This window comes from Tetrahymena thermophila, assembly GCF_000189635.1.
Source record: "Tetrahymena thermophila SB210 genomic scaffold scf_8254815, whole genome shotgun sequence".
Classification (NCBI taxonomy): Eukaryota; Ciliophora; class Oligohymenophorea; order Hymenostomatida; family Tetrahymenidae; genus Tetrahymena; species Tetrahymena thermophila.
In genome coordinates this window covers 529,703-544,549 of record NW_002476571.1, presented here as the reverse complement: position 1 = coordinate 544,549, position 14,847 = coordinate 529,703, and the positions used below count along the sequence as shown (strand labels likewise).

The 14,847-nt window shown below is 22.5% G+C and overlaps 4 protein-coding genes across 4 annotated transcripts; 3 read left to right on the top strand and 1 right to left on the bottom strand. All coding sequences in view use genetic code 6, as the record gives it.

The window, feature by feature from the left end:
* Positions 1–1,205: 1,205 nt before the first annotated feature.
* TTHERM_00203000 (transmembrane protein, putative) lies at positions 1,206–5,213 on the top strand. The gene is made up of 7 exons (XM_001007085.3): positions 1,206–2,629; positions 2,750–3,023; positions 3,077–3,777; positions 4,046–4,673; positions 4,726–4,803; positions 4,858–4,965; positions 5,015–5,213. Exons 1-7 carry the CDS (start codon positions 1,265–1,267, stop codon positions 5,074–5,076), a joined length of 3,216 nt encoding a protein of 1,071 aa, XP_001007085.3. The 5' UTR covers positions 1,206–1,264; the 3' UTR covers positions 5,077–5,213.
* A 497-nt stretch (positions 5,214–5,710) lies between these two features.
* TTHERM_00202970 (transmembrane protein, putative) lies at positions 5,711–8,241 on the top strand (the record flags this gene model as incomplete). Its single annotated transcript, XM_001007082.3, has 2 exons — positions 5,711–6,009; positions 6,129–8,241. The coding sequence occupies exons 1-2, from the start codon at positions 5,786–5,788 to the stop codon at positions 8,239–8,241; spliced, it is 2,337 nt and encodes a 778-aa protein (XP_001007082.3). The 5' UTR covers positions 5,711–5,785.
* A 652-nt stretch (positions 8,242–8,893) lies between these two features.
* TTHERM_000202969 (kinase domain protein, putative) lies at positions 8,894–10,650 on the top strand (the record flags this gene model as incomplete). Its single annotated transcript, XM_012795365.1, has 13 exons — positions 8,894–8,920; positions 8,988–9,037; positions 9,117–9,206; positions 9,262–9,351; positions 9,412–9,501; positions 9,556–9,645; positions 9,710–9,799; positions 9,856–9,945; positions 9,997–10,086; positions 10,136–10,225; positions 10,276–10,365; positions 10,419–10,508; positions 10,557–10,650. 13 exons carry the CDS (start codon positions 8,894–8,896, stop codon positions 10,648–10,650), a joined length of 1,071 nt encoding a protein of 356 aa, XP_012650819.1.
* Positions 10,651–11,244: 594 nt separating this feature from the next.
* Positions 11,245–14,042, bottom strand: TTHERM_00202960 (50S ribosome-binding GTPase; the record flags this gene model as incomplete). The annotated part of the gene is made up of 4 exons (XM_001007081.1): positions 11,245–11,752; positions 11,946–12,759; positions 13,074–13,767; positions 13,827–14,042. The coding sequence occupies 4 exons, from the start codon at positions 14,040–14,042 to the stop codon at positions 11,245–11,247; spliced, it is 2,232 nt and encodes a 743-aa protein (XP_001007081.1).
* Positions 14,043–14,847: the final 805 nt, after the last annotated feature.

Here is a 14,847-nt window from a genome sequence, read left to right as displayed (position 1 = left end):
AAAGATATAAGACCTTAATTATAATTAAACATTTGCAATTATACAATCAAATTAGTTAACAATAATTCAGTTTTAAAATAATTCTGTTAGCAATTTCTAAGTACTTTTTAATTAAGAAGTATTTTTCACTTCAATCCAGAACTTTAAAATATTTTTTGACTAAAACTATAACAGTTATATAGAAATAATTGGAGTTTCTTTGATTGATATTGTCAAATTAACAATTCCTCTTTATAAATAAAATTATTGCTTTGGGAATATAATTCAAAGTAACAACATCTACTAATTTCCTTTTTAAATAAATACACTACTAAATAGTGCATAGATGTCTAATTAACAAGTGAAAGTTATTGAAATACTAATGAGTGATTAATTTGAAATTTTACCTATCAATCTTTCAAATATTGCTTCTGAAATATAAGTTATACTTACTTCTGCATCAAATGAAAAAAGCACAATATTTTGGTCTAATCAATTAGTTTTTAGTGATATAAATATAAGTTCTGTTTTATTCGATAATATCTCATTAATTATAAAAGATATGAATGATATTGATTTTAATTTAAATTTGGATGAGTTAATTTTCAAAGATGTATATTTTGTTAACATGATTGGAAATATTAACTTAAACAATTTTGATAAAATAGTATTTGAAAATTGCAAATTTAATCTGTAAAGTAATTCATCTAATTTTATAAATTTAGCAGACACCTAATAATTAATATTTTTAAACTCTACTTTTATAAACTCTGATTTTGGTTTTATCATATCAAACATTAATGAACTTCAGCTGATAAATTCTCAAATTTTAAACTCGACAATAAATCTTTTAAATTAGGTATCTCTTTTTACTATCTCCTAAGTCAATTCAATTTACATTTAAAATCTTACTATTTTTAATGTTACAACATATTTCTAAAATTTTATATTCTAGATTCAGCAATCGATATATTTAGATATTTAATAAATAAATATCAATCAAGTAGTAAACTAAGATATTTTTTCTTTAATTGGATGCACTTATGTAAACATAACCAATGTAACTGTTAATTAAGTAGAAAGAAGTTAGATATTCGCTATTAAAAATCTTCAAAAAGAAGTAATTTATACATGCATAACTTTATTAATAGAAAATATAAACATTTACTTATCATTAGATACCAGCTTAAACATTATTGCTAATCATGTAACCATATAGAATTGTAATTTTAATTAAATAATACTAAATTAGTCGCAATATCTCATCAACCTTCAAATAGGAGGTATGGAATTGTACAAAACAGTTTTTAAAAGCATATTATCAACTGATTAATCACCAAAAGGTTAATCAGTTATCAATATCTAATAGAATGGATAAATTACAATAAAAGATCTAAAAATTTTAATTTGTGTTTCAAATAATTTTTTATCAGTGATAAATATGAATTAAAACTTTAATATATAGATGGAATAATTATATCTTTCTGATAATAAATCACCTATGCAAAGCATTTTCTTATTCAATTATTTAATAAAACTTGTAATCAAAGATTCTATTTTCGTAAAAAATAAATCTTTCTAAAATGGTGGAGTTATATAAATTTACGAGGTATTATAATTTTAAGTTGTAAATTGCACATTTGATTCAAATTAATCTACTAATGGAAATGGAGGTACTATTAGCTATTATAATTCTAACAGTATAGGATTACTTAATATTACTCAATCTATGTTTGTTTAAAATAGTGCTTTATAAGAAAGAGGGGGAGCTATAGCTATGAATTATGTAGATTTGTAGTTATAAGAAGTTTAAATGACTAAAAATAAAGCAGTGATTGGAGGAGCTATTTACTATTAAACTTTGATACCAACAATATTTCTTTATAAAAATTACACAGAACTTAATAATAATATTAGTAATAATATAGCATATTTATATGGGAACAATATAGGATCTATTTTAAGGAAGATAGATGTAACTCGAATGGTTGCAAATTATGACTACAATTACTTTTATTAAGAAAATTAATAAATTATATTAATAGACTAGTTTCAAAGCGGATCTTTATTAGAACTATCAAATATAAATATTTTAGATGAAGAAGGTAACCCTTTTTAATATCCAAAAAATATCAAATTTTCTAGTGATATCCATTCTTTTCTGTCTTTTGTGTAAATAGTTGTATAGACTAATGAAACTTAAATATAAATACTTGGTAGTAAATATTCATAATTTCAAGATTAGATAGGTTTTAATTTCAACTTAAACTTGGCATACTTTTTCAATAAATCAGATTCCTTTGTTTTATCTACTTCATCTACACTTTCCTTATTAGATATAAATGGAAATAATATTATAAATCCAGGTGATTATTAGATAGTCTTCAAAATTTACTTTAGAAGTTGTTTATTAGGTGAGGTATAAAAAAATTAGTATAATTTCTAAGTTTGTGAAGAATGTTCAGAAGGAAAATATGCTCTTTCTCTTCAAGATTAAATTTGTTCAATTTGTCCTTATTCTGCAATGAAATGTTAAGGTTCTTCTATACTTTTAAAAAATGGCTACTGGAGAAAAAATAATTTGACTGATATTATTGTTGCCTGTGATTAAAGTTTTGACACATGCCAACCTTAAGATCAAAAATCCAAAGTATATTTTTTCTATCATTTAAAAACATAAATTTAAAAATTTAAAAGTATTTTTAGATAGATATATTTATACATATTAGATAAATTTTTAAAATAATCTTAAAATAATTTGTTAAAATAGTTTGGCTGCAAAAAAGGTTATGTAGGACCACTGTGTGAATAATGTGATTAAGATGGTTCAATTTGGGGTGATTAATATTTTAGTACTTTTTAGAAGAATAGTTGTATGAAGTGCAATCAAAATTTATTCATATTTTTATTAAATTCTCTAATTTGCTTTGGAATAATTTCAATTTACATAAATTACTGCATTAAAAAAATAATAATTTAGATAGAAAAATAATTAACATGTCATTACTTAAAGCTTTTAGATTTAATATATTTAAGTAACTCAGGTAAAATTGTAATTAAATAATATTTTTATTTAAATATTTATTAACAAAAATAGCTAGAACAGACAATTCTCAGTCTTATTCTAAGATTATGATAGATCATTTATAAATTGTATCAATTATTGGTGTACAATTTCAAAGGATACTACCAATAAGTTATATAGCTCTATCAGCTGGTAATCCTCTTGAAATATATGTTAATTCTATCACTTGCTTCTTACCAAATAGCCTGTAATAATATGCACCACTGTGGTTTTAAAAAGTTTTATGGTCTTTCTCTCTTCCTCTATACACGATTATTATGTTTAAAATTTATAATTCAATCAGACATTTTATAAAAAAAGAAAAAATAAATTAAAGATATAACATTACTGCTTTGATATTTATCTTTAATTATTACTACACGTCATTAGTACTAATGTTAACAAAATCTATAGACTGTAGACGAATTGGTGATGAAGTATACTCTTTCATAGATTTAAATATATTGTGCTGGAATTATGATAACCATTTCAAATATATATTGTCATTCATATTGCCAGCATTACTTATTATTTCTTTTGTCATACCTCTTCTTTTTCTCTTAAAAATGAGGCAGGCTTTGATTAAAAAAACATTAAAAACCTAAATGAGTCAATATTTCTTTTTGATTGGAGAATATAAATATCAATTTTATTATTGGGAACTAACTAAATTCTTCTATAAAACTTTAGTGATAATAGCCTTAATTCTTTTGCAAGATTAGCTAGTAATTAAAGTAAGATTAATTAAAAATTTTATTGATTTAGTGAATTATTAATAAGTGATATACTGTCAGTTTTGATATATTTTGCATAATATTTTTTTAAAAACTACAATATTTTATATTAGGATATAAAATACTTAAAAATATTAAAATTTTAAAGATAATCAATCATTTTAAGAGTATTTACAATACTTATTTTATATTATTTTTTTTTTAGAATATAAAATTTTTAACTAAACTTACTATTTATTTAATTTATTTAAATTTATTAAATTTTTAGGCCTGCATAGTAAACTCAATAATGATTTTCTATCTAGTTGTAAATATTAGGATTAAGCCATACGATTTATAGATATTCAACGAGCTTCATTACTAATCAATTATAATATGCTTATATACTCTGAATTTTAGTATTCTCTATTCATAATTTGTTTAAAATAATTACTAATTCAGCTGGGTAGTATCCATTATAGCCTTTATTCTAAATTTGTACTTCTTTTTTAAGCTATTATTCTAATAATACTTTAAAATATTGCCATAGTAAGAAGCAAATAGAAATATTTTCCAAAAAATAGTTTATTATTTGAAGCAAAAATTCCCTAATTGCTTTAGTTCCATTAAAATGTCTAATTTAATCAAATTAGGTACGGCTTTGAAAATAAAATTAATTAAAAAGAATATTAAGACTTTGAGTCAATTTTCAAAGTATACATAGTAGGAATAAAGCTTCAAAATGACAGGTTATTTTTCTCAAAATAAGAATTCATCTTCTGCAAATTAATAATATGAACATGGTGAAACATACAAAAGTTAAGAGTAGTAGTAACTAGCATTATAAAGTAAAATGATTTACGATTCAAATTAAACGAATCTTTTAGAATTTAGATAATAATTAAAATCATCAGAAAGTAATTTTATTATATTATATTTTTTGTTGCAAATTTCCATTTGTTTTATTAGATTTAAATTCAAATATTTACTCTCCTCAGCTGAAGCATAATTCCTCTCTGATTACAAGGGTAAGCTCTGTTAAAAAAGGTAAAATTTATTAAATTTTATTTAATTGAAATTTCAATTTTTATTAATATTCAGAAATCAAAGAAAGTTATATACTAGAAGAAGATTATTCAATTGATTCTCACGCTAATTAGATTAGCTAAACAAATCAAATAATTAAAAATCCTTTTGTTTTATCTTTAAGTAAATTTCATTATATAAGCGAAAAATCATTATTTTTTATAAAAAAAAGAAAAATGTAAGCAGCATAAGTAGCAAAATATTACAACAAATAGTGAAAAATCTATTTATTGATACCTTATTTAAAAAAAATTAATACAAACCTATATCTATTTATCTAAAAATCTAAGTTTATAAATAATTTTAATTTTTTGTTACGTACATGTAATTGTGTTAGTGAATTTTAAAAATATTAATGTTATTTTATCCAATTAAATTTGTTTTTCACAAAATAATTTTATTTTGAGATTATTTTTAAATATGGTTAGTAAATTTTAACAACAAAAAAATTTATTTCAATATAATTATTGTATTTATTAAAAATAATCATTTTTAATTAAACAAATGATATTTATTAGAGGTTATAAAAAATATTTTATTAAAATGAGGATTTCTTTATGTAATCTTTTTTATTTTTAAAAACGAAAAAAATAACAAATTATTTAATAAAAATGTGTAAAATATTTTTAGTTTACCGAAATATTTAATTTTAATGATATAAAGAACTATTATTTTGGATTAAAAAAATTATTTTTAAGAATTTAAATAAATTCAATCTTAGTAATAAGCAATAATATAAAAAAAACGATTGATGACGTGATATATTTTGAGAATATCAGAAATAAATATTGAATTATAAATCATAAATTTTTGATCAACAGAAAGGATTTTTATGTTATCTTATTTAATATAATTAAATAATTAAAAGATACCAAAAAGATATCTGTAAGCCTTTACAAAGGGAGTTTTTGTTGTTTGGTATTATTTTGAATTTTAAAAGTAGATGTAAAAACCCACTCTATTAAACAATAAATATAATAAAATAAAATAAAAAAAACAAATCAAATTGGTAAGCCAACAAATGAAATCAAACAACATTCACTCAGAAATAAAAGACGCAAATAGGGAAGAGTCCTTTTGTAGGACTAAAGAAAGAAGAATAAGTAAGAACGTTAACTTTTAGACAAATTTAGACTCCGTTCAAAAAAAGATTACTTCTCCTTAATTGTATTTTTTAATATTTTATTTAATATCACACTAAACATTAAAATATATGTTCTCTAATTCATTTAAAATGATTTATTTAATTTAATTTTCTAGATCTAATATTTTAATATTTAATATAGCCAAAGTAATGACTATCAAGGATACTCTAGTTAAGCTACTAAATCACCGTTGATTAATCACCAATTTTCTATTAAGTCTTTCAAAGAAGACTCAATGGTTAGAAACTAAGATAGAACCAACAAAGACCAAGCAAGCATGTTTAAAAGAAAATCATCCCTTAATTAACAAGGTATTGAGATGACTAATTAAAAAATGCAACCCTTTGGATTTACTTAACTTGTGAAATATATGGAAGAGGAAAAGAAGAAATGTATTAACCTAGAGCTAGCAACTCAAAACGAAGAAATATTCAGTTATCAAAAGTAGAATTTACAATAAGAAATAAATAACACATAATAAGGTGAAGCAGAAGAAGAATAGTGTAGATTTTGTAATTCGAAGTATCTAGATAAAAAAAAAGCTTTAAATACAGAAAAAGAGGTTGAAGAGGAGGAGGAAGAAGAAGAAGATTAAGAAGAAGAGGAAGATTAAGAAAACAAAGAAGAACAAGGAGAAGAAGTTGTATAATAAGATGAAGAGAAAGGCACTAAATAAACAAATAAATAAAATGAGAAAAAATCAAAATAAAATACTAAACAATTTGACTCTAATGAACTAGTTGTGGTCTGTAAGTGTACTAAAAAATGCTATGCTCATCGCAAATGTCTGCTTATTTACAGTTTTAACAATAAGCATAAATGTAGAGTTTGTAATGTATAGGCTTCATTCTAAACAAAGAGAAGTTATAAGAGCTTGAAGGAAAACTACCTTTTAAAGAAGAAAGAAGTGAATTCTATTTTTACTCTGTTTTTTATAAACATTTTAATATTCATTTCCTTCCTAATTTACTACATTTATTATGCACTTACTACAAAAAATACTATGATTATTTGGTCACTTATCCTATTTACTCTTACCATGTAAGTTTTTTATGGTTTGTGTTTCTTTATCAATAAATTCTCTAAGTTGTGTGTCATTGAAATTAGCTCTGAAATAACATTAGAAGAAGTTATTCTCAAAAAGAAAGAGACAGATCAAAAAACTGAAAACAATGCTTACTAGTACAGTAAAGTTAACACAAATTTAAATACACTCAACGAAGAATGTCTTACTCAGCAAAATTAAGATTAAATTGATAAGTTCGTTTATACTGATTACTTTAATTAATAATAAAACAAAATAATATCTCCTCAGAATTAAAGAGAATTTGCTAGATAAGTTTATAGAAAAAGTCTTTCTTTTGTCAGTAACAGCAATAATGTGAGCAATTAGTTTAACTAAAATTAATAATTCAATCAAAATTTCCACATTAATAGAGAATAATTCACAGGAAGAAAATAATCTGATAAGTTTTTACCCTACAAAAAGACTCTGTTTACCGAAGACAGTGAGTAATCTCCTCATGAGTAAAAGTTCATTCAAAACTAAATGAGGCTAGTTTAAAGACCGAGTCTGACATTGAAAAATAATAACTCATCACCTTCTAATAGCAAGAATATCTCTTATGATAACACCAAACCAAATTCTATTCTTAGCTTTAAAGGCAAAATAAATACAAATGCATATACAGCTACAGAAAAAAATCAATACTAATAAAAAGATTATTTAAAAATAAATATGTTCAGTAAAGAAAATCAATAAGATAGAAAATCTGAAATCATTCTAGAAGAGCCTGTAAACAAGTTAGCAAAGCTCTCTGTTTAATAGGCCTGTTCTACAAATAATAATGACTCCCCTCTACCAAAAAACAACTAATTAAACCAATAATGTGAGTCCTTAAAGAAAGGAGAACAAACTTCGAGATTTGGTTATTAACATATGAGCAGTCAAAAAAGAAAGCTAGAAAATAATAACCAAAAAAGATTCAATCTAAAAGTAAATCCCACTAATTTAGATAAGTATGAAAACTTGTTTAAATTAATTGATAATATTAATGAAGAAAGCTAAAACAGCAGTAGCATTAATACATCAAAAACATAAAATAAATCTGATCCTAAAGAAACCAATGAACGCAGTACAGCCATATTGTAATAACCTGAAATTTACTTAGATGAAGAAAATCAACCATCTAAAAATCTTTAAATTTCTGATGAAAACAGAAAATCTAATGAAGAAAATTAAATTAAAGTTTGATACTTTAAAGTTTTTATAAAATTTATTTCTCATTTTTGCTAATCTAGTTTTTTAAAATGTTATTTATTATAAATTAAAAGTTACCTTATATTTTATTTTTGTTTTGTAATTAATTTTTATGATTTTAAATTAAATAAAATTCTCAAATAAATTTATTTAAATTATGATAAACTACATACGAAATACATAAATATATATATAATACTATTATATAAATAAATTTATTTAATTTTATATTAACTTCTATTAGAATGATAAATAGTTATAGGTGTTTCCTATCACTATTTATTTATCTCTCTATTACAAAAAAAAAAATCTGTAATTAGAAATAGATGCTATAACTAAAAATTAAAAGATAAGTAAAAAAGCTAGTTTCTCTTAAAAAAGTAGAGTTTCAATGGCTTATAGAAATTTATTTTTATTAGGATTTGTACAATCTCTGGCTTTCAGATTGATTAATATTTAATAACTTGTTAATCAATAAAGCCCTGAGATTGAATACTCCGCTGAAAAAAACTTCTCATCAGAATTTGATAAAAAGATATGAATAATCAATTTTTTATAATAAAAAGATAAACTTTTGTTTAGGATATTATTGTAAATTAATAGGTAAAGAAAACAATACAAATATATAATTTAGTTGATACAAAAAATGATTGAAGCAAATTCTTTTGAAAAAGTAAACAAACAATAATAGGATTATATATAATAAAGTTTATTTAATATTATTCATTTATAAAATTTAGCTTAAAGATTTGAATAAGGAATAAACTACCAAGTTGTTTTTAGATCTTGCGTAAAAATAATTTCATTTTTTAAATAATATTTTTCATTTAAATTAATCATTATGATATGAATTTTTTTTTACATAAAAGATTAAAGGAATCTAAAGATATAAATAGTAATGAGTACACATAAGAATTAATTAAATTTACCAATTTGTAGAGCTTAAAGTTAAATTTGAGGTAATTATAGTTTTATTTAAAACCTATTATAAATTTATTTTTATTAAATTGACAGTTGCTGTGAACTCAATTTTGAACAACTTAAAGACTTTACAAATGCGTTAAGCTAATTGAATAAACTTTAATATTTGAAGATTAAGTTTATGTAAATTTACAATATGTTGAAATAAATTCAGTATTATAAATATATTTACAATAAATATAGTGAAAATGTATTGGTTGAAAGCAACTTCTAAGATTTGGCTGATTCTATTTCAAAAATGACTGATCTTGACACATTAAATTTGAATTTAGAGTAATTAAAATTTATGAAATTTGCTTATCTTCATCAAAATGTATTTTAAAATAGTGAGGTAAATGTTGGAAATAATTCTTTTGCTATCCTTGGACAAGGTATTGGCAATTGTATTAACTTGAAAAATCTAAAAATTGTATTGAGGTAATTTTTTGCCTGCTTTTTTGATCTTAACTATTAATAGTTTTTTACATATTATAATATATAGAAAAAGTTAAATTGAAAGTGATGGAATCTAAAAGTTTGCAGAAGCTATTGAAAAATGCAAGTAACTACAAAGAATTGATCTTGATTTATTGTAAATCTTATATTTTTATTTAACTATTGATATTTATTATATCTATCTTTTATTAGCGAAAATAAAACAAAAAATGAAGGAGTCAATCAACTCTTTTAGTCTATGTCAAAGCTATCAAATTTGAATATTCTCAAACTAGATTTAGTGTAAATATTTTCGATAGATTAGTTTCAAAGTCTTATTTAATTATAAAAAAGCAAAAATGAATTAAACAGTGCTGCTGGGTAGTTAATAGCATCACATCTTCCCAAATTTACAGTATTAAAGGAGCTTCATCTACAACTTAGGTATTTATTTAAGAATATATAATATTCTAATAATTTACTTTTACAATAGAGAAAATACCTTTTCATGTTAAGGAACATCAGATTTATTTGATGGAATTAAGGATTTGAAAAATTTACAAGTACTCACTATTGGTTTAACGTAATATTCTTAATAAAATATTGGCAATTAATCTAAAATATTAAAAATAGAAACAACGATATCGCTAAATAAGGAGCTATTGCTATAGCTAATTGTATTTCTTCATTAAATTAGCTCTACAACTTTACACTCTATTTTAAGTAATTTATCTAAAAATTTTAATATATTCCATATTATTAATTCTATCATTAAGTCAAAACAAGTTGTTGGAAGAGGATATGAAAGTAATTAGATCAGGTTTGTCTAAAGTATTAAATTTGACAAATCTAACATTCTATTTTAAGTAAATTGTTTTAATATTGAATCTTTTACTAATTTTTTTTTACAATAGTGGTAATAATATCAACTAATAATTTGCAGACAAATATATATTATCAATTAGCAAAATCAGAAGACTTGTTTATTAAGATTTGCATTTCTAATGAAAAATATAAAATCAAAATACTTGTTTTGTTTTTTATTTTTTTATATTTTTGTTAAAAAGGTTTAAAAAGCAAATAAATTTCTGTTGATAAAACTATTAAATTGATAGATAAATTATCTTTAAATCAGTGTAAGTATTTATTCACTGTAATTTGAAAAAAAAGACAGCAACAATTAATATAATAACTACACACTGATTGCCCTAATTATATCAAATATAAGCATCATTAATTATCAAACAAATAATAAATAGGTAAAAAATTGTTCGTAATTCTTATATATCAAATGCTAAATGAAAATTAGATTATCAAAATATATTCATATATTTTTTTAAATATGGAAAAATTTTTAATTCAAGAATAATTTTACAAAAAAGGCAAAAAGCTCTTTGCATTTTTAGTTAAATATATATAATAAATTTTATTTTTAAATATAAATTAGAATAATTCAACTTTTAAAATAGAATGGATTTAAAATTAAAATAAAAAAAATTTAAAGATTTTTAATAAATAAATAAGTATTCTTATTTTATATTAATTTATATTTTAAAATAATAAATAATATACACCTAAATAAAAATACTCAGAATAGCTTTATCAAATAGTATTGTTTTCTTCTTAATCTCTATCATAAATAATTTTGAGTACACCATTTTCTACATCATAAGATGACCATTTTCTTTCATAGATCTCTGGAATTTTAAAAGTTAATGTGAAATCTCCATATCTTCTCTCATTCCTATCTAATTTTTTATCGTCTTCATATGGCCTACGCTTTGTTCCTTTAACTATAGTAATAACATTCTATCTATATATAATAATATCATCCTTAGATAGACTGGGAACGTCCATCCAAATTTAATATTGCTCATTTGCTATAATGTCAACAGTTGGAATAAAATTATCAGGACGGGTCATTACTATTCCACTACTATCAATTTGCATTTGAGGTATGCGGAATTTAGATTCTTGATAGTCTTTTGTTCTAATGTATTTAACTAATTATTCATCTGTTTCAACTAACTATAGTGAAACACCAGTTTTAAAATATTTAGAAAGCTAGAGAGTTGAAAATTTCATCAATTAATCTATCACAGGAACGGGTCTATTATTAATAATTTTTAATTTATTTAAATTCTAAATAAAATTTGAAATAATTTTTGCTAAAAGTTATTTTTTATATATTGAAGAGTATTTTTTTCAAACAAAATATCATTTTAGTTTGTTCATAATAAATACTTCATGTTATTATCATGGAAAATACTAAATTTGAAATTATTTTAGGAAAATTTTTATACCTTTCAACAGGAACAAATACAGCTTTGAGCCAATATCTTAGAAGAGAGAATACCCATGGATTGACTTATTTACCAAGCTCTGAATCATCGTTAGCTAAACAAATGTGTCTGGTATAGAGGGTTTTGAACCATACTACATGCTTTTCTAGTAGTTAGTTTGTTTCTGAGCACCTAGCTGCAACTTTAGTTTTTTATATTGAGCCTGAGTTGTAAATTTGGGTAACTTGAGTTTACCATACATGTTCAAGGATTTCAGAGCTTTCTACTTCTTTTAGATTGTGAATTACTATTATTTCTCTAAATGTCTTTTTGGGTGAGTTTTGTAAATTTCTAGATAATTTATCAAGGTATCTTTGATCAAGAGATGTAAAATCATTCACAACACAAATAAAGTAATCTGATATTTCAAAAACTAAGTCTGAAATAAATACTTCAGTTGCTTCTTTTTCAATGATAGAGAGTTCATTGTTAATCTTTACTGGTGAGTAAGAACCAGCAGTATCTACTAAGATCAGATTTGTACCACTATCCACATTTACATGCTTGAAGGAAATACCTTTGGTGGTTATTTTCTTTCCGGAAGGTAGATTTGATAGTGTCAAATTATTAAGCACGAAGGTTTTACCCTTATCATAGAGACCAACTACAGCAACCATAGCTCCTCCATAATTAGATTGTGTTACTTATTCGGTACTATTAGTGCTTCCTTGGACAATTTATCTATTCAATTCACTATATCCATTTGTTTCCTCTTCTTCTTTTATTCTAAATTCAAGCATCTAGTTTTGAATAATTTCATCTTTTGCTTGTGTACCTATTTTAAAAATTTAATTAATAATTGCATTTAATTTTACGTTTTTAAATTATTAATATTCAATATTATAAAATATCAAAAGACATTCTTTTTCTTGATAAGCCAAAAATAACAAAAATATTCTTTCTATTTACATTTTTTTAAAATTTTAATATTATCTATAAATTTATGCATTTTTTTTCTTGGTTTTATTAAATGCTTGTTGAAAACCTAAATAAAATAATGAAAAATTCCAAAAAAACGTTTTTGAAATCGACAATATTCAAAAGTCAATTAATTGGAAATTTAATAAATCATAAATTATTTGAGCTTACTTGAAATCTCTTTGTTTTTGCTAAATAGATGGCCAAATAATTTGTAAAAGCAATTGCTAAGAGTAATTTTCCATCCTTCTTTAGATACCTATGTAACAAGGTCTATATCTACAATCCAATCATAAACACTACTTTGATCGTCTATTGAAAAAGTAGTTATTTACTGGGGATTTGGTTTATATCTTCCTGCCTATCTTTAAGTTTTAATTTCACCTAATTTTTTAAAGGCTTTTACCTCAACCTCTGCTTTACGAATTTTCTTTTCTAAATACTAAATTTGTTTTAACTACTAATCATCTTGACACAGTATTCTATCTAGCTTTAATATTTTATCAGTTTTTCTTTTATAAATATCACTGCATACAGCCTCAATAAGATCTTAAATTTTACGCACATCTCTCATTTCTCTGGTCATTTTGAGAAGATTATCAAGGATGAATTCTTCTTCATTTAATAAATTTTTGATTTCTGCTATCTTTTTCCTTGTTACTCCTTCATCCTTAAAAATATTGCCGTTCTCTTCATCTTCCAATTCCAACTCCTTTTCAATTGCATCAATAATCTTCTAATCAAACATACTATCTTTAATATTATCAAATGCTATTCCATCCATGCTGGAAATGGTTCTTCTTCCTCCATCTTAAAACCCTTAGTTCTAAGGTCCTGCTGAGCCCCACCAGAACTTTCTTAAACCCTTTATAAAAAGATAATTGATAATTCTATTTGAAATTCATATCTAAATTTTTAAATTACATCATTATGTTTCTGATCTTCTTATGTTGGTGGTGCTAAACAGTTAGTTGCTGGAAAATTAGTGTCAATTTAACGAGCATTTATTCCATTTTTATTCAAAGATGTTAAATCCCCACTGTTTCTAACTTCTTGGTTATTAGACAACCTTTATTAATTATTAGGTGATATCATCTTTTCTTATTCTGGCTGTGTTTTTATTTCCTCCTAACCTATCATTAATCAAATATTTTTCAAAAAATTTTAAAGCAAAAAAGTTGATTGATTATAATTATTAATGATATTTCAGGGTGTTAATTAGATTTAGAAGTCAACTAAAAGATATTATTAAAAAAAAGGCATTTACAAATAAGATACCCCTTTTAAAGTTATTGTTGTTATTATAATAATTATTGTTGTTTTTTTTTGCGTTCGTATCTGGTGAACTGAAGAGCCAATCCACATTTTTATAGAATATTCATAAAAGAAGAAAAAAATATCATTATTGATAGATAGAGCATCTAAAAAATATTTATTCATCATTTATTTTCTGTTTTTAAATTTTTGATAATAAACGATGATAAATCTTTTCTAATTTTGACATAAGATATTTTGTTATCATCAAAATTAATTTCTAATAAAAAATTAAAAACAAAAAGCAAGCTATAAATTCGTTTATTTTAATCTAAATATTTTTACAAAATTATTCTAAATTGTTTGTAATGTTGTAATGTTGAAATAGTGATTAATTTATTTAGTTTCTTAAAAAAAAGATATTTTAATTAAGATATATTAGATAGATTATTATTCATTTAAATTTAATCATTATATTTTTCTTTCTTAACAAAAAAAATATTACATTTATCTCTTACAGAATCAAGTAATATTTTTTATTTGATTTTAAAATAAATAATGTTTGCTTTTTATTTTATTCACTCAATTAATCATTGATTTACTATTAGATTGAAATAATTTCATTTAATATTTTTAAATTATCTATCAAATTATAAATGGAATAATTTATTTTTATAAAATTTCATAATAA